At 38.9% G+C, this 22,470-nt stretch overlaps 1 protein-coding gene across 1 annotated transcript; it reads left to right on the top strand.

Annotated features, from left to right (window-relative positions):
* The first annotated feature begins 1,717 nt into the window (after positions 1–1,717).
* TIMMDC1 (translocase of inner mitochondrial membrane domain containing 1) lies at positions 1,718–22,150 on the top strand. Its single transcript, XM_058555849.1, has 7 exons — positions 1,718–2,092; positions 3,823–3,988; positions 6,623–6,711; positions 7,214–7,281; positions 16,021–16,099; positions 19,072–19,182; positions 21,661–22,150. The coding sequence occupies exons 1-7, from the start codon at positions 1,899–1,901 to the stop codon at positions 21,809–21,811; spliced, it is 858 nt and encodes a 285-aa protein (XP_058411832.1). The 5' UTR covers positions 1,718–1,898; the 3' UTR covers positions 21,812–22,150.
* The last annotated feature ends 320 nt before the right edge of the window (positions 22,151–22,470 follow it).

Below are 22,470 nucleotides of genomic sequence, written 5' to 3' on the forward strand. Positions count from 1 at the left end.
TAGTGTTGCTCTGAGACCCTTCAAAAAGAGCAGACCACAGAGGAGGGAGAGTATTTCCCTAGTGGTAAAAGAGGATAAGCCCTGGGGGCTTGGCGTGTGGGAAGGTGACAGAAGTAGGTCGTCTGAGGAGCTGAGATGGACTAGCAGCAACAGTGTGAGCAGTGGCCAAAGGTCTGGGGACTTCCTGTGGTACTAGATGGTAAAGGGAACCTTACAAATGAGGCTCCAGTTACCAAAGGAGAAAGCAGCTATGGGGTTGGTGAAGTTTGCCTGTTAACATGACCTCATTTTTATCTACAGGGTAGTGAATCCTGGGGATATTTGAGTTGAATATAAATGACTTCACTAGTATTTGCTCAACACCCTTGCCCCCCACTTCCAAGTCCTCCATCATCCCAGAATGATTTGGGGGTGATCTTCAGCATTAAGCTTTTTCTACATGTAGACTAGACAGACTGCACAGCCATTTTCTTGGGCCTGGGACTTTATCCTGGTGCCCAGCTGTGACTATATGGGATAAACAGCAACCTTGAGCCAGAGCCAGGAGTCAGGGGATCTGAAGTCTTCATTCAACAACCTACATGCCAGACATTGTGCTAGGTCCTGGAAATACAGAGAGGAATATACATGGTCTATACATGGTCTCTGAACCCAGAGTTAGTCTACTGAGACACCTTAGCAAATAGGAAATTGTGATGCAGTGTAGTAAATGCTATGATGGGAGCTGAGTCTAATCCTGTCTCCCAGACACTTCCTGGCGCTGTCACTAATGCAGCTAGTCACTCTAGTCAGTCACTTCCCTGGACCTTATTTACAGAATTCCAGCTATCAAATTCCAGGATTCTATTTACTGTATTTTACTAAAGAGTGTAGCAATTTTGAATTACATCTAGAATAAAGGAGGGGTAGAGTGGCAAAGAGAATAAGGTTCTATGTTTCGTTGCTAGCAAAAATTAAATGAAATTACACAGTTTGAGAATATTGTAAATGCGTGTATTTTAATAAAAATTATACTTCAAAGCATATGTTAGCAGAGGCTGTAGTGACGGGAAATTATTGCTGCACTATCAAACACCTGATAGAAATTCCAGAAATTGTCCTGCCTTTTGAGAAACAGTAGGCATATGAACTAAGGGAAGTAAAATCCATCTTGTGAAGAACTGCCCAAAGCTGATTTTTCAAAAAAATGTTCTGATAACCTGGGCACCAAGACCCATCTTCAATGCCTCCGTCCTTCCCAGCAACCAGAACTGAACGAGTACGAACGCACACCGCCCAGCCCGGGAGGCTTCTCACGCCGTGACAGCGTGGGTTGGGCTTGTATTTGCGCAAACTGCCTTGCCCTCTCTCCATACTCCACTTGTTCTGAACACTGCACTTTTTCCTTCCTCTACGTAGGACTTCTGGCGTCTTAAACACGCTAAACTACTTCTGCCTAAGACCACTCTGACGACTGGAACCCACCCCCATCCCGGTGTGCGTAACCCAGGAGGCGCAGGGAGACGGGGTTAGGGGCGGAGCCAAACGGCGCTGAGCGTGGCTACTCGCTGCCAACTCACTTCCGGGGGGTGGGTCAGGCACCGCTGGGTCAGTCCCGCCTCCAACCGGAAGTTTCCTTGCCTCAAGTTCCGCCGTCGCCCCGCCCCCTGGCCTTTGCCCCGATGAGGGCGGGACTTCCTGTATCGTGTGTCTAAGGGCTTCCAAAGTGAGGCCGGGTTGTGAGGGCCGGCGCTTGGTGCTGCGGCCGTGGATCTGGCTCCGGCTTAGCTCGGGCCTGGTGCACGGGTATTCACCCTCTGATTCGTGCAGTTATCGTCACTGTCCTCCCACGAGCCTCCGGGAGGCCTTGGGGCCCTGAACGCCCAAGTGTGGGCCTGTCCGCAGGTTCGGAGAGGGCCATGGAGGTGCGGCCGCCGGCGCCACGGTGCCTCTTCTGTAGGGCGCTGGGTCCTTTCCCTCGGGTCTTTGCTGCGGGAGCTGTGGCTGCCGATTCGGAGGCCCTTGCGGAAGACCAGAAGCTGCGTTCCTACGTCCCAGAACCCCGTTACCCGGAATCTGGATGGGACCGCCTCCGGGAGCTGTTTGTGAAAGAGTAAAAGTGCCTAGGGTCTGTGGGGAGGGGCTGCGAAGATGTCTTGAAACTTGGGTCATCCTGGGGCGAAGGACCCAGGGCGGTGTGGTTTATTTTTAAATGGGCTTTGGGGTTCTAATATTTGTACCCCAAGCTGTTATCCTTACATTGCAGTTTGGTAGTTCTGTTGATTGACAGGCCGGTTATCAAATGTTAAGGATGAGATTCATTGAAAGCCAGAGTTCTTAGGGATATTTAGGGAATATGGTCTTAGTGTAGTCCCCTGATTTTACACATTAGAAGAATTGGACCGAGCTAATTAGTGTCGGAATTGACCCTGGAACCCACATTGCAGGATTCCACTCCAGTATTTTCGTATTTTCGCTGGATCCCAAACTTTGATATTTCGTGAGCAGTAGCCCCTCGCCCCTCCAAAAAAATGTAGGTTGCAGAGATGGCAGAGAGAGTTGTAAAACTTTTATTCTGCCAAATAAGGAATACATTAAAAATAGTAGCAACTATTGTCTCATCATCTTAGAAAAGATATTAACTGGGTTCACAAATAAGGATATTTAAGAATAAAGGATAACCCTTCAAACTGAAGTAACTTTAATGAAAAACTCAGGATATTTTATTCATTCATTTCATCACTTACTCATTCATCGATTACTGGTGAGAAATTTGCCCTTTCTGACTACTTTACTGTACTACACTGTGTTATCAAGTGGTTAAATTAACTTTGAAGATTTGCTATGTTGTTGAGATAGTTGGGACAAGAGAGCTGGCAGAATTATATTTAATTACTTTATGTAGATTCCATCATCTTACTTTTTAAGATAATGAGGCAGCCTTTCTCATTGGTCTTTCCAGTATTTATTTGAAATACTTGTGAAAGATCCTATGTCATATATAACAGAAGAAGGTTAGTTTTTGATCAGCTTTATTAACTACAGAATGTTGGAGCTTAAAGAAATTTGAAAGTGTAACTTTGGTGTTCCCCTCCATGTCATGAATGAGGAAACCAAGATTCAGAAATGGTGATCTGGCTGTAGATCACTTAGCAGTGAGTGACAGAACCACAACCCCATTATTGTTACCATAGTCTAGATCCTTTCCACCACTGTGTTCTGTGTCTTCACCATTCATTAGCGTTTGGGCCAACTATAGAACTTTTTAGAGCCTCCAATTCCATATTGATAAAATGGAGATAAATATCACCTATGTCATGGAATTTTTCAGAGGATGAAAAAGAGGCAGAGCATCTACATCTCCTGGCTTGTTAAATCTTAAGCTCTTTTACATTTTCTCTTTTCTGTTTTCAGGGATATGGTAGAGTTGTAATAGTCATCAAATAAAAGCACCTTAAAAAAAACCTTTTTGTTGGGGTATAGTATGCATCTAGAAGAATGTACATTAGTATACTGATCAATGAATTTTCACAAACTAAACATAGCTGTGTAACCGAGAGATTGTTACCAGCATCCCGGAAACCACCCTTGTGCTCCTTCCAGTCAGTGCCTTCCCAAGAGTAACCCACCACTGCCCTAATTTCTGTAGCATAGATCAGTGTGGGCTAAGATTTTAGCTACTTGTAACATAATTGTACTATTTAATTCATTAGAGGATTTAATTGGTTCTGCCCATAATGAAAAATGTGGTAGTGTTAGCATTTGAAATAATTCTGATCATACTGTCTTTTGGAGAGCAGTATCCATAAGCTAATCGCAAACATTGTCTTTTTGATGTTTTAGTGAACACCAGAGAACTTCAAAGGAACTTGAGAATATTTATCAAGCAGCAGTTTCAGCAGGCATCATTGGCTGGGTATATGGGGGAATACCAGCTTTTATTCATGCTAAACAGCGCTACATTGAGCAGAGCCAAGCAGAAATTTATCATAACCGGTTTGATGCTGTGGTACGTACTGGTGTTCTAATAGGATTTGGGGATACACCAGTTTAGCCGTTCACTTTACACTTAATCATTCAGTTAGGTGGTGGGGTTGGGAGGGTTCAGGATGTCAGACTAAAGAAACAACGTTTATACTTAATAACAATGGAAGTACTAATGCTGAAGTGCACACACATGGCTTGTCAGACCACTTTTCTTGTTCTCAGAAGGGATCACCATGATGGCTGTACTTGCTGAAATATATTTCTAATCTGCTAAATCATCAAGGCTCAGCTGTAGCATATTTACTCCATTCACAAAGCCTCCATGGAGTACATACAATAGCTCACACTAAACAATAATTAACATTTATAACTATAACTTTACGGTTTATAGAGTACTAACTCATTTGGTATGTCTTAGATCTGTACATCAATTCTGATATATTAGTGAGGAAGTTACAGCTCAGAGTTTTTTTGTTTTGGGGGTTTTTTTAAAAATTATGTCAGACTTAGAGAAAAGTTGCAAAAGTAGTACAAAGAATTCCTATATGCCTTTCACCCAGATTCTCCAAATGTTAACATTTTACCACATTTGCTTTATCATTCTCTTTCATTTTTTTGTGAACTGCTTGAGAGTAAGTTATAGACATGATGAAAACTTCAGTGTGTATTTCCCAAAAACAAGGACACTTTCTTACATAACCACAATATAATTATCCAGATCAGGAAATTAACCGCAATGTAGTACTATTATCTACAGACTTTATGTAAATTTTGCTAGTTGTCCCACTAATATAATTTATTTTAAAAGTAAGTAAATAATAAGACATTTTTTTTTTCTGGTCCAGGATCTAATGCTAGATCAGATGATGAATTTGCCTGTCATGTCTCTTTAGTCTCCTTTAATCTGGAATTTTCTTTGTTTTTCTTTAACTTTCATGACCTTGACATTTTGAAGACTATGGGCCATTTATTTGGTAGACTGTCCCTCAATTTGGATTTGTTTGATGTTTTCTTGTGATTAGATTCTGGCTATGTGTTTTAGCAGGAATTGATGTTGTTGCCCTCTCAGTACATTATATCAGAAGCACGTGGTATCTATTTGTCTCTTTACTGATGATGTCTACTTCAGTCACTTGGTTAAGATGGTCTCTGCCAGGCTTATCCACTGTAAAATTACTATTTTTTCCCTTTGTAATTAATAAATATCTTATGGATATTTATTAGATACTTTGAGACTATGTAAATATCCTGTTTTTCATCAAATTGCTACCCTCTAATTTTAGCATTCAATGATGACTCTTGCCTGAAACAGTTATTACTGTGCTGGTTACCAGAAGGCCATTTTCTAATTACATATTTCCTACATTTATTGGTTAGTATTCTACTGTAGGGAAGGGCTTTCCCTTCCCCTCTCTTTATTTATAATTTATTTATATCAGTGTGGACTCATGGATTCTTATTTTATTCTGTACGTTTATTATCATTATTTCTTTTGATGCCCAAATTGGCCTGTATTTGGACAGTTGAAGCCCCTTCAGGCTAGCTCCTGTGCCTTTTGACATGTCCACATCATTCTTTGAGCACACCTTTACTTTTTGGCACAGCAAGGTGTTCCTGGCTCATCTTTAACTTTTTCAGCACCAGCCCTGGAATTAGCTATTTCACCCAGGAGCTCTAGTTTCTTTTAGAGGAAAATGGTATTTAAAAACCAATATCAGGTGTTTGCTGTACTGTTTGCTACCGGGGTATCATGGCTTCTATGCCTGAGGCAAACAGAGTTAGGAAATGTGTGTGTGTGTGTGTGTGTGTGTGTGTGAGAGAGAGAGAGATTTAGATACACATTCATACACACATCTGTATCTATTTCTGTATTTATCTACCTATTTATTAAAAGCCATGAGTCCATACTGATACCCTTCAGTGACATTTTGATTTGCCCAGTATCATACAGTAGTTAAGGATCTCTTAGGGATTCTCTCAGATTCTTTAAAAATCCAGACTCACTCCATGGTAGTCTAGTGAAAATGGATGGTGGAGACAACATACTTTACAGCTCTGACTTTATTCCTCATTGGTTGAGTGATCTTGGTTAGAAACTTCCTCTCTATGCTTTAGTTAAAACTAAAACACCTGCCTGAAGAAAATGTTGTAAAGATTTAGTGAGGTAATATGGTAACACAACTTGCACATAGAACGTGGTCAGTAAATATTAGTTCTTTTTTCTTCCTTTGCTCCTTTCCTGCACATCTTTATTACTTTAGTCCTTACCCATTAGTTTACCGTTTAGTCAGTTCATCTTTATTTTATATTGTCCTTTTCCTCAAGATTTTTTGAATATAAAAAGCATGTCTAGTACTGATTTTATATCTGTCATGGTGTTTGCCATATAGATTCTCAGTTGATACTTAGTTGATGGATTACTTGGTTAATTCTGGCAATTCCTATTTCCTTTTCTGTCTCCTGCTAGAACAGGATGCATATGGGACTTTTGCTTAAGCTTCAATACTTAAAAAATGATGTTTTTAGAGATCTTCTGTTGTTTCTATCTGTTTGGGTGTCCTTGCCTTATCCATAGCTGACATCTCTCCACCACAGTTTTAGAGTAAGGAAAATGTCAACGTGTCTCAGAGCCTCACAGCCTTTTTATTAACTTTAGCAATCTGCACATCGTGCTGCCCTGCGAGGCTTCATCCGGTATGGCTGGCGCTGGAGTTGGAGAACTACAGTGTTTGTGACTATATTCAAGTAAGTTCTTTCTGAATTTTGACAAAGGGTCTTCTTTTAGGAGCACATCTTTCGAGCATGTGGGATTATAAAAACTGAACACCCACATGAAAGCGATTCATAATACCTTTTTCTCAAGAACTCTTATCTATCTATATAAAAGATTGGTCCAATTGTAGCTTTGCATCCTTGGATGGATGTCTACCAACTAATATCAAAAAAGATACAAGGTTTTTAAGTAAGGGAAATTCTGCAAAACTCTTCTTTATGTTTCTATTTCTAAGTGAATATTTAGTCCAGAAATTTGATTGTTCTTTGGTTCATTCTTCAGCAGAAGGTCCACCCTAGAAAATCCATAGGCATATTACTAGTCTGGAACACATTAAACGGGCCTAGACTAGGACCAGGGATTGACATAGTAGGCTCTTCTAAACTAATACCTACCACTTTAGTGAAAATTGCAGTCAGGAAGGTAAATGGGGTATGCTTTAAATTTCATGTTTTCCTCCTCCTTTCTTCCCAGCACAGTGAACACTGGTCTAAGTGTCTACCGAAATAAAAATGCCCTAAGCCATTTTGTCATTGCAGGAGGTAAGAGATTATTTTGTTTGTTCTTGTTTACATTTTTCAGTCTTCTCAAATATGGTTTAAGAAACACATAAGGACTTATAAATCAGAGCTACTGAATTCTTTGGTTGGCTTCTCATCACATCTTATTCAGCATTCATGCAAAATGTATGGAGAGCATTGTGCTTGGCGCTTGGTATACTTGGTGAACAAAACAGAAAAGGGCCTTGCTTTCATGGAGTTTTAGGATCTGATGTGGATGGGAAAAACAGGTTGCCGTGATACAAGTAACAAATACGTGGAGCAGTGAGATCTCATGTGGGCAGGGTGATCAGAGGAGGCCTTTCTGAGGAAGTGAGGTTTAAGCTGATACCTGAAGAATGGGGAGGAGCAAGCCTTGCAAAGAAGAGTAGCCCAGGCAGAGGGAACGTCCAGGGTGAGGGCTCTAAGGCAGGAAGGTGCCTCAAAAGCTGGATAATATGGCAGGAACATAGTGAGTGAGGGGAAGAGTGGCTTGAGATGAGATTGGTGAGGTGAAGTAGAAAAGGGCCAAATTTTTCATGATAAGAGTTTGGATTTTATTTTAAAGATCTCTGCCTCTAGTAGATAAATTCTGGTAGATAAATTCTCTTTAAAAATGAACAGTTTTTTAAAAGTGTTGCAGTATTATTTCCAGAAATGTAAATGACATTCACTACCATGTACACTCAGACACTCACTAACTCATGTACATTCTCTCACATACAAAAACACACACATGCACTGCACATGATGTAGTTTTTACTTTTTATTTAGAAATAATTTCAAGCTTACAAAAAGTTGCAAAAATAAAAGTAATAACAAGGAACATCATACACCCTTTACATGCAGAGATTCAGCTGTTGTTAACATTTCAGCCCACTTGCTTTATCACTTGTGCTGTCTTTCTTTGGGGTGTACTCTTACTCTGTATATGTATACACGCCCAGGCAAACACACATATACATAATTTGAACTTAACATTTTAATAAAACCATTTTAAAATACAAAACTAAAAATAGACATTAATAGCATTGAAGCAGCTATAACTTGACTTTTTTAAATTTGAGAACATTTTTACATGGTTATTCCGTAGGCTCACAAAGCTGTATCCAAACCAAACTCTTGTCCTCCTCCCCCAACTTCCATACCTGCTCCTGATGTTATGTTCTCTGTCATCTACCCTGTTAAATTACAAAACTGGAAACCAAGTAATGATATGGTCCTGCCCTTTATCCCCCTCTTTCCAAACTTCTAGACCTGTCAGTGATTTTCCTTGAATATATATGGACTCTCTTACCTGCTATTATCAGATTATTTTCCCTGTTTATAATCTTGGTTTGCTCCACCTCCACTGCTGCCTTAGTTACTTTTTTGAAAGATGAATATGATTATAATACTTTTCTGTTTGAAATTCTTACATAGTTTCCCATGACTCTAATGTCAATTCTTGATCTGGCTCCCATGCAACATTCTTGCTCCAGCCTTATGAATCGACTTGGATTTCCCAAAACCAGAATATTCTTGCTTTATATTGGTCCCTCTTCTTGAACCCATCTTCTCACTCCCACAACTAAGTTTGTTCAGCTCCTACTTAACCTATCTTTCAAGGTTCGGCTCATCTGTCTGCTTTAATTTCCCTAGGGAGTCCTCTCTAGTCCCCATATTCCTATCTTTAGATCTGTTTAAGTGTCTTTCCCCTGTGTTCCCATAATTTACTGTAAATAGTTTTATCAAAGCACTTACAACACTATGTTGTAGCTGTTTACTTGTTTTGCTTCCCTACTAGATGACTTACTTGAATTCAGAGATAGTGTTTGCTTTTATATCACAATTGTTTGACACATAGTAGAATAGAATAAATGTTTCTTGATTGAGTGTAGAAATTAGTAAAATAAGAAGAGAAAGATATATCTGATACAATATAAAATTTTATCTCAAACCAGCAATCAGCATTGAACTTAATGGTGAATACTAATTTCCCCGTAAGTCAGAATCAGGTCAAGGCTGTCTCCCCTCACCATTATTATTTGGCATTGGTGTGCACATTTGTAAAAGTATATTTAACATTTGGGGTGGCTGAGTGAGGAGCTTGGCAAATCCTGTCCCCAAAAAACAACAATAAAACTGGACAAAATTATCAAAACAACCATTTAAAGATGCTGGAAATTGACCAAGGGCACACAACAAATTGAGAAGCATTTATTCAAGAATTTCTACTGAATCTCGGTAAGAATAATGGGAATCTGTAGTGATTCAGCCTGGGGCTGCTCCCACTCCCTAACTCCTAGCTCCATGATGCAGAAGTTCCACAAGGGCAAGGCAGCCTGGGAGGACCAGCAGTTCTGCTGCTTAAAGTGGCTGACTTTATTTGGAGCAGAGCACAGAAAATTCCATGCCTAGGGATGTTGCTGAAAACAATCGCAAATAGTCAAGGAAGGACAATATGACACAGCTAATCCAAGGTTTTGATACAGTTTTGGGCAAGCAATAGACTAGCAGACGAGGCAGAATCTTAACAGGGATATTCAGGGAAGAAGACAGCCAAAGAGGGCTTTAATAAGATCCTACTTATCCCGAGAACTCGGGACAGTTGCACACTCGTGTAAGTATCTGTGCACACTCAAGAGAGACTGGTGAGGGCCCTGGCAAGCTACTTATTGATGGTTAATTGTAAGCCCTTGTGAACACAGAAAGTAAAAGCCAGAAAAGATTTATAAACTGCTTAACCTTTGAATGCATTCCTCAAGCCACAGACAGATCCATTGGCAAAGGGTGGAAGGCTTACTGGCTTAAGATGTTTAAGCACAACCTCAGACAAATCATTGGCTGACTGCTAATCTGATGTGATTCCTAGGAAGCCAGACATAAAAATAAAAACTGAGCGGAGATATCAGTGGCTGCACTCTACAGAAAAAAAGACTCCACAAAATTGGTCTAGGCAAGTCACTACATAAACAGAACCACAGCCATGCCCTTGGTTAGGGGGCTGTTCCAACTCGAGTTGCTGTAGTTTCTTACCTAAAATCTCCAGTTTTCAACAACAAAAAATTAAAAGGTGGGATACAAAAATGGGATTAAAAAAAGCAATCAGGGGCCGGCCCCGTGGCTTAGCGGTTAAGTGCGCACGCTCCGCTACTGGCAACCCGGGTTCGGATCCCGGGTGCGCACCGACGCACTGCTTCTCCGGCCATGCTGAGGCCGCGTCGCACATACAGCAACTAGAAGGATGTGCAACTATGACATACAAATATCTACTGGGGCTTTGGGGAGAAAAAGGGAAAAAAAGGGGGAGGGTTGGCAATAGATGTTAGTTCAGAGCCAGTCTTCCTCAACAAAAAGAGGAGGATTAGCACGGATGTTAGCTCAGGGCTGATCTTCCTCCCAAAAAAAAAAAAAAGCAATCATTGGGAATGTCTCTGACGGGGCCCATCTGTTGGACATAACAGACAAAGACTTAAAACCATTTTTACAGAGTTAAATAAAAGTATGATAATGACTGATCAAATAGAGAATATTAGTAATGATAGAAATTATAAAAAATAATCAAATTAAAATTCTGGAGTTGATAAATACAATAATGAAAACTAAAAATTCTCTGGAGGGGAGGACCTCCACAGCAAATTTGAGATAGAATAAGAGAATCAGTAAACTTGAAGATAGATCAGTATGGATTGTCTCTTGTGGAGGACAGAATTTTAAAAATGAAGAAAAATGAACAGAGCCTCAGAGATCTATGGGTCACCATCAAGCATCCCAACATATGTATAATGGGGATACTAGATGGAGAGGAAAGAGAAAGGGGCAGAAAAAGTATTTTCAGCAATAATGGAGGGGCCGGCCCGGTGGCACAAGCGGTTAAGTGCGCGCGCTCCGCTGCAGCGGCCCGGGGTTCGCTGGTTTGGATCCCAGGCATGCACCAACGCACTGCTTGGCAAGCCATGCTGTGGCGGCGTCCCATATAAAGTGGAGGGAGATGGGCATGGATGTTAGCCCAGGACCAGTCTTCCTCAGCAAAAAGAGGAGGATTGGCAGATGTTAGCACAGGACTGATCTCCTCACAAAAAAAAAAAAAAAAAGAAAAAAAGAATGGGAGCCAATCCTGATGGCCTAGTGGTTCAAGTTCTGCGCTCTCCACTTCGGCGGCCCGGGTTCGGTTCCCAGTCGCAGAAGCACACCACTCATCTCTCGGTAGCCATGCTTGGTGGTGGCTCACATAGAAGAACTAGAAGGACTTATAACTAGAATATACAACTATATACTGGGACTTTGGGGAGAAAAAAAGAAAAAGGAAGATTGGCAACAGATGTTAGCTCAGGGTGAATCTTTCCCAGCAAAAAAAACAACAAAAAAAGAAATGATGGCCAAAACTTCCCAAATTTGATGAAGAGCATTAATCCACACATCCAAGGAGCTCAAAAAACTCCAAGAAGGATAAAGATAAAGAGATTCACACCTAGACACATAATAGTTACAATGTTGAAAGACAAACAGAAATCTTGAAAGCAGCAAGAAAAAAAAACTCATACAAGGAACACCCAATAAGATTAACACCTGACTTCTCATCAAAATGATGGAAGGCAGAAGGCAGTAGGATGACATTCAAAGTGCTAAAAAGAATAAGCTGTCAACTAAGAATTCTATATCTAGCAAGCCATTCTTCAGAATTGAAGGCAAAAGTAAAGACATTGGCAAATAAAGAAAGAGAATTTGTTGCTAGCAGACCTGCCTTACAAAAATACTAAAGGGAGTTCTTCAGGCTGAAAGGAAGTGATACCAGATGGTAACTTGAATCTACATGAAGAATTAAAGACCATTAATAAAGACAATTATATAAGTAATTATTAAAGCCAATATAAATATTTTTTTCTCTTAGCTGATCTAAAAAACAGTTACATAAAATAATAATAAAATTGAAGTGTTGGGCATATAACTAAAGCTATATATGACATTAATAATACAAAACAGAGGGAAGGAATAGAGGTATAGTGGAGCAAGGAAATGACACCAAATAGTAACTTGACTCCACAGGAAGAAATGAAGAGTACTAGAAATAGTAAATATATAGGTTAATATAAAAGACTTTGTAAGTTTATTGTTTCTTCTTTCTTTTCTTAACTGTTTTCCCCTTTAACTTCTTTAAAATACACGTGGTTGTGTAAAATAATAATCTTGTATTGTTGTGTTTTTTAACATATATATATAACATAAATGACGGTAATAGCACAAAGATGGGAGAGGAGTGGAGCTGTATTGGAACAATGTTTCTGCATTTTACTGGAATGAAATTAGTACTGATCTGAAGTAGATCATGATAAGTTAAGAAGAATAGTGTAATCACTAAAGCAAGTAATAAGAAAGTAACTTTTTAAAGTAGTAATGAGGTGAAAAAAGAACTAAATAAGATGTACAGAAAACAAATAGCAAAATGGCAGACCTAAATCGAATCACATCAATAATAACATTAATATGAATGGATTATACCCTCCAGTCAATAGGCAGAGATTGTCCAACTGTATTAAAAAAAGATCCAACTAGGGCCGGCCCCGTGGCTTAGCAGTTAAGTGCACGCGCTCTGCTGCTGGCGGCCCGGGTTCGGATCCCAGGCGCGTACCAACGCACCGCTTCTCCGGCTATGCTGAGGCCGCATCCCACATACAGCAACTAGAAGGATGTGCAGCTATGACATACAACTATCTACTGGGGCTTTGGGGAAAATAAATAAATAAATAAATAAATAAATAAATAAATAAATAAATAAATAAATAAATAAATAAATAAAAATAAAAAAAAAAAGATCCAACTATATGCTGTCTGCAAGAGACATACTTTAGGTTCAAAGGAACAAATAAGTTAGAAGTAAAAAGATGAAGAAAGATATACTACGCAAACTAAGAAAAAGACCTTGAGTGGCTGTACAAGTATCAGACAAAATAGACTTTAAGACAAAAGTGCTAGAGTCAAAGAAGGACATTTTATAAAGTTAAAAGGCCAATCCATCAAGAAGATATAACTTTTATAAACATATATGCATCTAACAACAGAGCTCCAAAATACATGAAGCAAACACTTCAAATTGAGAGGATAAATAGACAATCAATAATAGTGGTTGGAGACTTTAACACCCCGCTTTTAATAATGGGTAGAACAACTAGAGGGAAAATTAACAAGGATATAGGGGCTGGCCCGGTGGCACAAGCGGTTAAGTGCGCACACTCCACTGCGGTGGCCCAGAGTTCACCAGTTCGGATCCTGGGTGCACACCGACACACCGCTTGGCAAGCCATGCTGTGGCGGCATCCCATATAAAGTGGAGCAAGATGGGTATGGATGTTAGCCCATGGCCAGTCTTCCTCAGCAAAAAGAGGAGGATTGGCAGATGTTAGCTCAGGGCCGATCTTCCTCACAAAAAGGAAAAAACAAAAAAAAAAAAAACAAGGATATAGAAGAGTTGACCAACATTATCAACCTATGTAACCTAAGTAACATCTCTAGAACTCTCCACCCAACAATAGCAGAATACACATTCTTTTCAAATGCACATGAGACATTCCATAGTCTAGACCACATGCAAAGCCATGAAACAAGTCTCAATAAATTTAAGAGGATTGAAATCATGCAAAGTATGTTCTCTGACCTCAATGGAATTAAACTAAAAAAAAAAAGGGGGGAGAAATCCACAAATATTTGGAAATTAAACAACACATTTATAAATAACCCATAGACCACAGAGGTGAATTAGAAATATTTTGAGTTGAATGAAAATGAAAGCACATTATATCAAAATTTATGAGATACACCCAAATTAGTACTTAGAGGAAAATTTATAGCTGTAAACACCTATGTTATAAAAGAAGAAAGATCTCGAATGAATAAGCTTCTTGCACCTTTAAAGACTAGAAAATGAGGAGCAAAATAAACCTAAAGTAAGCAGATAGAAGGAAATAATAAAGCAAAACTCAGTGAAATTTAAAGAAAAACGATAGAAAAAATCAGTGAAACCAAAAGTTGGTTCTTTTAAAAGATCAACAAAAGAGACAATTTTTTAACAAGACCAACCAATTAAAAAAAAAACACAAATTCCAAAATTTACTCAAGAAGAAATAGAAAATCTGCATAGCTATATAACAAGTTAATAAACTAAATTATTAAAAAATCTTTTCACAAAGAAAAGCCCCGGACCAGATGGCTTCCCTGGCTATTTGGTAAGTTTCTTTCACAAACTCTTCCAGAAAATAGAAGAGGGAACACTTCCCAACTCATTCTGTTAGCCTAGTATTATCCTGATACCAAAGCCAGATGAAGATAGCCAAGAAAACTACAGATCACTATCCCTCAAGGGTATATACCCCAAAATCTTTAACAAAACATTAGTAAACCAAGTCCAGCAACAAATAAGGATTATACATCATGGCCAAGTGGAATTTATCCAAGGAATTCAAAGTTAGCTGAGAAGAAAAAGCTTCTAAGCATCACAGCAACACTCAGCTGCCACATATGACAACGAGCAGATGGGTGGTGTGGTTCCCCGACCCAGAAACGAACCCAGGCCACTGCTCTGAGAGTGCCGAATCTTAGCCACTAGACCCCCAGGGCTGGCTCATTTCTTTTTAGCACTAAATAATATTCCGTTGTCTGGATGTACCATACTTTATTTATTCATCACCTACTGAAGGACATATTGGTTGCTTCCAAGTTTTGACAATTATGAACAAAGCTGCAATGAATATCTGTGTTTAGGTTTTTGTGTGGACATAAGTTTTCAGCTCCTTTACATAAATACTAAGGAGTGATTGCTGGATTATATGGTAAGAGTATGTTTAGTTTTGTAAGAAACTGCCAAACTGTCTTCCAAAGTATCTGTACCATTATGCATTCCCACCGGCAATGAATGAGAGTTTCTGTTGCTCCTCATTCTTCCCAGCATTTGGTGTTGTCAGTGTTCAAGATTTTGGCTATTCTCATAAGTTTTTAAAAAATATTTTGTTTTTAAAAATATTTTGTGTGGAAAAGAAGACTAGAAAAAAAGACCAAATTTATTACTGTCTTTGGGTAATGGAGTTAAAGATGATTTTCCTTCTTGTTAATTTAAAAATTTAGAAAATTTTAAAAGTGAATATGTAGTACTTAAATAAATATAAACTCAAAATGTTACTTTTAAAAAGTTACCGCCTGAGATGGCATTAGTTGTGTTGTGCATGGTGAAAAAGGAAAATGAATGAGCATGGTAGATGTACAATGCCAGTGGGAAGGACAGGGGACGCGTGCATCGACCACCAGGTGGCATTGTAGGCCGAATGCCCGCTTGCAGTCCTGCCTGAGAGGTGTCGTTTAGCAGTACAGAAAGGGTGAGGCTCCGGGAAGGCATAAGCTGCAGTGGGTTTTGTTGTTTATTTGAAGAAAGCTTTCCTTGAAGAAGGAAGAAATGAAAGAAGTGGAAGTGAAGACATTACAGATTTTTAAGGAGAGGTGGGCAAAAACGAGCAGAATGAGAAGTTGGACCCATAGACCAGATTGAAGAATTAGGTTTGTAAAAGGAACGTTTCTTCCTTTGAACCTGCAGAGGGGAAGAGAAGCTGCTGTATTGGCATTTTAGATTCAGGAAATCTGGGTTGCGGTGGTATATTAATGTTGGGCTCAGAAAGCTTACTTAGGGATTTATGTCCTTTTCATAGAAGGAAAATTAAATGGAATTCAAGTATTTAAAGAAGATTTAATATTGCCTTTTTGTTTGTTTTTAAATAGCTGTCACAGGAAGTCTTTTTAGAATAAACTTAGGCCTGCATGGTCTGGTGGCTGGTGGCATCATTGGAGCCTTGCTAGGGTAAGTGTTACCATAGTTTGATTCTAAATTAATACAACTTCCATTAATGCCTGTTAAAAATCTCATTCATTTCTAAAGAACAAATTTAATCCTTAGAGCCCGTAAAATGTCTCTGGTCTTGTATTTGGCAGTAGCTTTGACTGTCCAATTCTAATTCTACCTCAGTTGTTGATTTTACTTTGTTTTCACTGGGTAAAAACTGTTTAAGTATCACTAATACCTGAAACTATTTGTAGTTTGAACAAAGGTACTTATAAGCAGCAGGAACGAGGAATGAGCAATAGTTAAAAGCACGTTCTATAAAAGAATTTTGTTTAGGTTTCAGTTGTTTAATAAATTTTTAAAATTTTCTTCTCCAACTTTTTACTTTGAAAAATTTCAAACCTACAGAAAAGTTGAATAACTTAGGACATTGAACACCTATATATCCTTCACTTGGATTCACCAGTTGTTAACATGTTGCCATATTTGTTTTCTATCTCTCTGTATATGTGTAGGATGTGTGTATATTTCTTTTTTCTTTCTCTTTTTTCTTTTTGGTTAAACCATTTGAGACCTCATAATTCTTCACCCCTAAATATATCAGTGTGTATCTCCGAGGATAAAGAACATTCTCCAGTGATATCACAGTACAATGATCACAATAACTAATTTTGTGTTGATTCAATACAACTATCTAAGATAGAGTCCGTATTCAAAATTCCTCAATTATTACAATAATGCCATATATATATCTATATTTAGCCCAGGATCCAATTGTATATTGCATTTGGTTGTCATCTCTCTTTGGAGTTCTTTAAGCTAGAACAGTTCCACTGCCTTTTTTCCCCCTGACTATTTCTCAAATTTGTTTGATTATCCCCTCATGATTAGATTTAGGTTAAATGTTTTCATCAGGAATACAACACAGGTGAAGTTGTGTCCTTCTCAGTGTATCACATCAAGAGACATATTATGTCACCCTTTATAAGTGATGTTAACTTGAGTTATTTGGGTTATTAGTTTTCTGTTGCTGTGTAGCATATTACCACAAACTTAGCAGCTTGACACACTACCCATTTATTATATCACAGTTCTGTAGGTTAGAAGTCTAGGTAGGCTTGGATGGGTTCTCTGCTCAGGGTTTCACAAGGCCAAAAAAACCAAGGTGTTGGCGAGGCAGGCTCTTATTTGGAGGCTCTGGGGAAGAACCTATTTCCAAACTATTCAGGTCATTGACAGAATCCTTGTGTCTATAGGTCTGAAGTTGCCATTTCCTGGCTGGCTGTCAGCCAGGCACCACTCTGTTCCTAGAGGCATCCACATTCCTTCTCACAGTGCCCCCTCCATGTTCAAACCAGCAACCCGCACGTTGAATCCTCCTCATACTTCAAATCTCTCTGACTTTCACTCTGCCACCAGCCAGAGAAAACTTGCTGCTTTTAAAGGCTTCACCCAGATAATCTCCTTTTTGATTGACTCAAATTCAATTGATTAGAAACCTTAATTACATCTGTAAAATCCATTTTTCCATATAACATAATGTAATCATGGGTTCATCATATAGCTCAGTGTATTCATAGTTGAGGAATTAGGACAGGAAAGTTTGGGGAGCCATTTTGGAGTTCTGCCTACCACATTTGGTATCTACTAAATTTGTCTACTGCAAAGGTATCTTTTTCCCATTGTGGTTAATAAGTAATCTGTGGAGTGAGACTGTGTGACTAGCCTGCTCTCCAGCCATCCTTCTTTTAGTGGTTTTAATGATCCATTGATGATCCATGCTGTAATCAGTTATTACAAAGGTGGTTGCAAAACGTTGATTTGCTACTATATCGTTTCTTCCATTTTTATTATCAGGAATTCACCTGAATAGAAGAGTTCTCCCTTCCCCTCCACCTACCCACTCCCTTTTTCTGCCTCCTTTCCAGGAGGAGTTAACACTGTAGATTTATGGGGGGTTTTTTTAATTAAAATTTTTTTTAAAGTTCAGCATGTCATAATCCATTGCTGACTTTATTTTTGTTTTATTATTAATATGCCAGCTTTGTTTGAAGATGAAAACTGTTGAACTTAACACCAAGAATAATTTTTTTACATGGTGGTGAAAAACACATAACATAAAGTTTGCCATCTTAACCATTTTTAAATGTACAGTTTAGTATATATTCACATTGTTAAGTATATTCACATTGTTGTGCAATAGATCTCGAACTTTTTCATCTTGCAAAAGTGAAACTCTGTACTTATTAAACATTAATTCCACCCCCTCACACGCCTTTGGCAATATTTTCTTTATCCATTCATCTGTTGAGGGACATTTCCACTTAGCAAAAATCATTTTTAAAATGTGTTTACTTAAGTTATAGCCAGAGGGAATGTAAGTTATATTAGAGTCAAAAACTGCTTCTCTTTGAGAACACGAGTCAAACACTCTTTGTTACTGTAATAATTATTATCTAAATCAATTTCTCAATGGGTAACTATTGGCATTGTCGGTGAGACTGTTGTGCTAGCATCCTGCACTTTAGGATGTTTTGGTGGCTCCAAACCCAAAAGCCGGTAGCATCCTTCCCTCAACCAGAAACGCCCTCGACAGTTCCTGCCCCCTGGGGGATCTGGTACCATTGCTGGTACTGATTTCATTTCTAAGAAACCTTCAGTATAAAGCTACTTCTAGAGTTTCATAAATATATATTTTCCTGGTTTATTTATCATTCATGATAAAAAACAGAGCCAATTTATAGACCTGTTGTTTTTATACCAGTTAATTTTAGGAAGTTGCAGTGATTGTTTTTCTCTATTGTTCAGACCAAAAAGGAAATTACCTTAGTATTTTTTTCTTCATTGGACAAGGATGCTTTAACTGTCCGTTGTTCTGGACCTGTCTGTGCACAAGTGCTCAGTTGGTGTTGCTCAGCCTTACTAGAGATGCTCACATGTTGTGTCTCATGGCTCTTTCTTCCTAAGCTTTCCCCCTGCTTCCCCCTCAGCACTCCTATAGGAAGCCTGATGATGGCACTTCAGAAGTACTATGGTGAGACCGTTCAGGAGAGAAAACAGAAGGATCGAAAAGCACTCCATGAGCTGAAAGTGGAAGAATGGTAAGGAGCCTGTGAAGATAATCGTATCTGACTTTCCTAGCCGAGGCCTTAGAGTGGTGTCCTCTTAACCCATGTGCAGTAAACTGCCACTCAATTCAAAGAAGAGTTTCTTTGCACTGAGTCTCTCAATTTGCAGCCTACCTGGTCTTTTAATCTTTTTAATTAAAGAGAATGGAAAAATGAAAGACACTAATTTTGTTTTTAATCTGATGAAGCTCTTTCCTGAGATACATTTTTCTTAAAAGTTAAGATGTGTAAATCTCATTTGGTTGCATATTTTTTCTATTCTTGACTGCATAGGAAATTACCTAAAGGAAATGCGCAGCAATGAATGAGCTTTACTTGGCTTTATTTAAAAGGTGCTGCCCCTTGGGGCTAGCCCAGTGGCGTAGTGGTTAAGTTTGCACACTCTGCTTCAGCAGCCCGGGGTTCGCAGGTTCAGATTCCAGGTGCGGACCTCCACACCGCTCATCAAGCCTTACTGTGGCAGCATCCCATATACTAAATAGGGGAAGACTGGCAACAGATGTTAGCTCAGGGCCAATCTTCCTCACCAAAAAAAAACACAAAAAACAAAAAGGTGATACGCAGTTTACACATACATCTGTGAACAGTTTTTGAGAGCATTCAACATTCTCCATATTGTGGAGAGCATGTTAGGTCTCCACATTCAAAGATTCTACTTCTTGCTGTGAAAGCACAGGAATTAGGTAGATATAGTGGCTGTTCATGGACCAGATGCCGCTGAGGAAGATGCAAGCTTTCGCTTGTTCCATCTCGTCATTCCCGGGGGTACCATAATCAGACTGATAGCCAACTTGTGCTGATTCTTTGTAAGATCAACATGACAGGCCGCCATCTGGCAGTCCTTGTACAAGTGATTCTCACGGTTCAGCTTCCTGGGCACTAAGATGACATCTGCTGCTGCTGCTGCTTTGGTACTTGAATACATAAGCAGTCTTTTTTCCCCATGTTTTTACTTGAAACTTCCGTTTGTGCTAAACACACACACACACACACACACACAAGTTCTTAATATCTATAGATCTGTTTTCGGAGGACTTAGGTGCTATAGAAGAAAAAGCATTGTTTTTGGAGCCAATGAAACTTCGAAAACAAAGCTTAAATCCCAGCTAGACTATTAATTAGTTCTATGGCCTCAGATATTTTCCTTAACTTCAAACCCTCAGTTTTCTTAGCCGTTCTAAGGGCAGAATCATACCACAATGCTCAATATATGTTTATTTCATTCCTTCCTCTTCTCCATAGTAAGAGGGTAGGTGAGATATGCAGTTATCTAGGTTCCAGGATAAAGCACCTAAAATTCTGGATGCCAGTGTAAAATTTGATATCATGGAGAATTAAAAGCATGAAAGCATTAGCTTATTCTAGTTCTTTAGCTGTCATAAGAGATTTCTTTTTTAAAAAGGAAGCTTTGAGAAAGGAGTTGGAAAGGTAAGGAAGTATACTGGTTATTTGAATCTGATAACAGGAAGTTATGGAAGAATTAACATTTGGGAAAATATGAACAAATAATACTTGTCCAATAAAAAAAAAAGGAAACCAGAAAAAAAACTAGAGAAGTTCCTCAGTTATTTAGAGATGGAAAACCTCAAGAATGGGTAAAAACAATAACTTGAATTATAGTAATGAAAGAACACTGGCAGAAGGAAATGTCAAAAATGTATAGGTTATATATATGTAATATGTATATGTGATATTTTTGAAGAGAGTTAATTTAATAAATAGTTAATTTATTTATTAACTTCTTTGCTTGAAAATAACCATAGGGAAATCAAATCAAACAAAGAGAGTCTAAAAAATTGCCTTAGTGAGCAGAAAATGTAGAACACTGGCTGTAGAGATGTGGAGAAGAAATGCTCCAATCTGCTTGTGAAGAGCTGAGAAGAAAGTCATAGGTGACCCTGTTAATCATGTAAAGAAAGGAAGACGCTAATACTTGATTTAGAAAAAGAACTGATCTGTTACTTGGAAATTAGATTTTAACTCTTGGTAAATATACCTCTATAGTGTTGTCCTACCTGACCTTTCTGTACCCAGGTTACCACTGTCGTAGCCGTGTGCGTTTCCTACAGGGTCTGCCAACAGAGGGTTTAACAGAGTGGATGGGGGTCCCATCGCCCCAGTCCTGAGGGCAAAAGGTCAGCCAGGTTGCGAGGCTCACACCTTAGCTCAGGTACTTCAGCATCTGCACATCAACCCTGCAAAAACTCTGGAATATCTTTTGACTCAGAGCTGGTGCCATGGCAGTGTCCATTTTGGTAATGTGAGAATCCTAGTTGGCTTGTGAGTGGAACAGGTTAGGAGAGAGAAGAAAGTCATTGTGTTTGAAGTGCAAGGAGCAGTGTTTGCTCGTAAGTTGCAGGGAGAATAAGACAAATACTATCTTTTTAAAAACTCTAAAAACTAAAGAAATGGAGCAGTACTTGGTATATCCTTTTCATTGTTTGATTGCAGGAAAGCCAGACTACAATTTACTGAGCTCCTCCCTGAAGAGATTGAAAGCAGCTTACAGAAAAATCAATCCAAGGATGATGCTAAGAAAATTGAAGCACTGCTAAATCTTCCTAGAAACCCTCCATCAACAGAGAAACAAGACAAGGACTGAAAACCTTCTGGACTTGAAACTCATTGGAGAGTTGAAGGAGCTATGTTGCCATGTCCACTGAACGCCAGTGGTCAGGCTCCTCTTTGGTCAACCTGCTGACAAGTGTTAGCGCTGGCACCTGTGGTGGCAGTAACTTGCTCTTATCTGTTTTTACCAAGGATTGGGCTAGTGTACTCTTACTTTACTTATCCTTAAATTTAAATACATATCAATATCTATATTGATTGGTCTATATATTTGACATTGTATCTGTATTGATTGATCAATATATAGTTGTTCTCCCTGGATTTTACAACAGTAAATTAAGAATTTCCCAAAAGATTAAAGTGGAATTCTACAGATTGTCTATTTATTCTTGTAGCCCTTTAACAGGATACTCTAGGAACCCGTAGGAGGAGGAGAGGAAAGAACCAGGAAGGCAAATGGTCTGTGAAACTCTTGTGCTCTTGGGTCCTAGAAGCAGCATGGGCCTAAGTGTGTAATAGTGTTTGGTTTTGTTTTAATAAAAATCAAAGATGATTCCAATGCCATTTGAAATAAAATATAAATTTAACAAAAAGGAAGTAGATAAGCGTTATTAAAGAAGCAGCCCAACTTGTTTCCTGTCTCAGTATTGCTGACGAGGTATCTACACTGTAGTAGGAACAGTTACTTAGAAT

This window comes from Diceros bicornis, chromosome 15 (genome assembly GCF_020826845.1).
Source record: "Diceros bicornis minor isolate mBicDic1 chromosome 15, mDicBic1.mat.cur, whole genome shotgun sequence".
Lineage (NCBI taxonomy): Eukaryota > Metazoa > Chordata > Mammalia > Perissodactyla > Rhinocerotidae > Diceros > Diceros bicornis.